Source organism: Nicotiana attenuata, chromosome 6 (assembly GCF_001879085.1).
Source record: "Nicotiana attenuata strain UT chromosome 6, NIATTr2, whole genome shotgun sequence".
Taxonomy (NCBI): Eukaryota; Viridiplantae; Streptophyta; class Magnoliopsida; order Solanales; family Solanaceae; genus Nicotiana; species Nicotiana attenuata.
Window position 1 is genome coordinate 58,891,893 of NC_031994.1, and position 2,247 is coordinate 58,894,139.

A 2,247-nucleotide genomic window follows, 5' to 3' on the forward strand; every position below is an offset into this window, starting at 1 on the left:
ACCCCCCCCCCCCCAACCAATCTTACGCAAAACCTTCTCAAAATAAACACCGGAAATAGCAGAAAAGTAATAAAAAAAAATAGAAAAAGAAAAGAATTACATTACACAAAAACGAATATCATGGATCAGGATCAACCCAAATTTGTGGTGGAAGCCTCAGAGGCTGAGTCCATTGCCCAAAAACTAGGCCTATCTTCAGTCCGCCACCTCCTTCCGGCCTTGGTTCAACCGGCCCAGACTCTCGCCCGGCCGCCCATCTCCAACTACCACGTCGGCGCCGTCGGCCTCGGCTCCGACGGCCGTGTCTTCCTCGGCGTTAACCTCGAGTTCCCTGGTTTACCCCTCCACCACTCCGTCCACGCCGAGCAATTTCTCCTCACGAACCTCGCCGTCCACCGTTGCCCTCGCCTCGTCGCATTCGCCGTCTCCGCCGCTCCTTGCGGCCACTGCCGACAATTCCTTCAGGAACTCCGTAACCCTTCTTCCCTCCAAATCCACATCACTTCTCAGCACCAAAACAATCCCGATGTTGTCACATTTAAACCATTGAGTGAAATCCTGCCAAACCCATTTGGTCCGTTTGATCTATTGGATGACGAAACTCCTCTGCTCCTCGAGCGCCATAACAACGGTTTATCTCTGTTCAATGATAATCATGATGGAGATCTGTGCAATGGGTTTTCAGATAATGATTCAAGAAGAGTTAATGGCGTTGCGAATTTAAGCAATGGATTTTGCAAAAAGACTGAAACAGAAAATACTACCCTTTTAAAGATTGCAGCTTTAGAAGCTGCTAATGATTCACACGCGCCTTACAGCGGTTGTCCATCAGGGGTGGCACTCATGGATTCTGAAGGCAAGATTTACAGGGGTTCTTATGTGGAATCAGCTGCTTATAATCCAAGTTTAGGGCCAGTACAGGCGGCATTGGTGGCTTATGTCGCCGGAGGTGGTGGTGGATATGAGCGGATTGTGGCGGCGGCTTTGGTGGAGAAGGAAGGTGCAAAGGTAAGGCAAGAGGATACGGCAAGGTTGTTTCTTAAGATGGTTTCTCCTAAATGTGACTTGAGGGTGTTCCATTGCTCATTTGCTAAGAATGGATGTATAAAGGATTGAAATTTATGTGAGTTTAACCAATATTTGTTCATTAGTAGTCTGCGTTTGTAACTTGGCTTTGTACAAATATCAAGTTTGATGATGAATCAATTCATGAATAAATAAAAATTTAGTCCTACTCTTTTTTTATGATGATTCAGTAAGTTTAAGAAGGAATGCATTAATTTTGTGATTTCTTTTTTCCGGTTAGCTACACCCGCTTACATATGCTCATTTTGTAATTTTCTTTACTGATGACCTATTTCAAAATCGGACGATCCACCTCTTTGCCAAGCTTGGGAGAGCTAACTTGAATAGGTCAGATACGAGGGAAACAACCCACAAAAGAGAGATCAGATGCCTTTTTCGATGTAGTTCATGATATGGGGCTAACTCTAACTTGCTTGGAATTGAGACACGTTATTTTGTTGTTAATGCTATAGGTCTTATTGCTTTCTTAAAAGAAAAGAGATCTTATTGGTAGGCTTAGGTAGGTATTCACAGTTCATGTGAATCATGCTTCTATGTGCCCCTTTAAAAATAAAGCTGGCATTGGGTTGGCAAATTTAACTTTCTAGTTGAATCAGCGTGCAAAATCCATTAGTTTTGCAATAACGCGGACAGTTTTGCACGAAGTATTTCGCGTTTACGCAGGGTTCGGGGAAGAGTCGCACTCTAAAGGGGTGTAATATAGGCAGACTAACCTAATGCAAGCTGTTTGGCTCAAAAGTTAACGATATACTTTGTAAGCGATAAAACAATCAAAAATAGTAAAGGGGTAAATCTTAATCAAATATAATAAGCCTAGAGATGCAAAGATGATAACTGATATTGCAAAGTGATAATGTTTACCAATAAGATACTTTCGTTAGAGGTAGAGATATAGAGAGAGAAAGCCAGAATAATGAGAGAGTTGTATTAGATCAGATGCCCCCTTTACAATGTGGATGTCTCCTTTATATAGTAGGAGACCTTCCTCGAAAGAATCAAAAAGTTACAAAGATAGGTAACGTCTCCCTAGTGTGGACGCTGAGTTCTAAACGATGTCGCTTTTGTCCTCACGGCCGAGTCGTACCCGCTACGTTGGTCGGCGTACACTCATTGGGCGTATCCACTGGCGTAGGGATACTGAGGGTCAAATTTGACCCTATA

At 43.2% G+C, this 2,247-nt stretch overlaps 1 protein-coding gene across 1 annotated transcript; it reads left to right on the forward strand.

Moving 5' to 3' along the window:
- LOC109227059 (cytidine deaminase 1-like) lies at positions 7 to 1,248 on the forward strand. Its single transcript, XM_019392057.1, has one exon. The coding sequence runs from the start codon at positions 121 to 123 to the stop codon at positions 1,114 to 1,116; it is 996 nt and encodes a 331-aa protein (XP_019247602.1). The 5' UTR covers positions 7 to 120; the 3' UTR covers positions 1,117 to 1,248.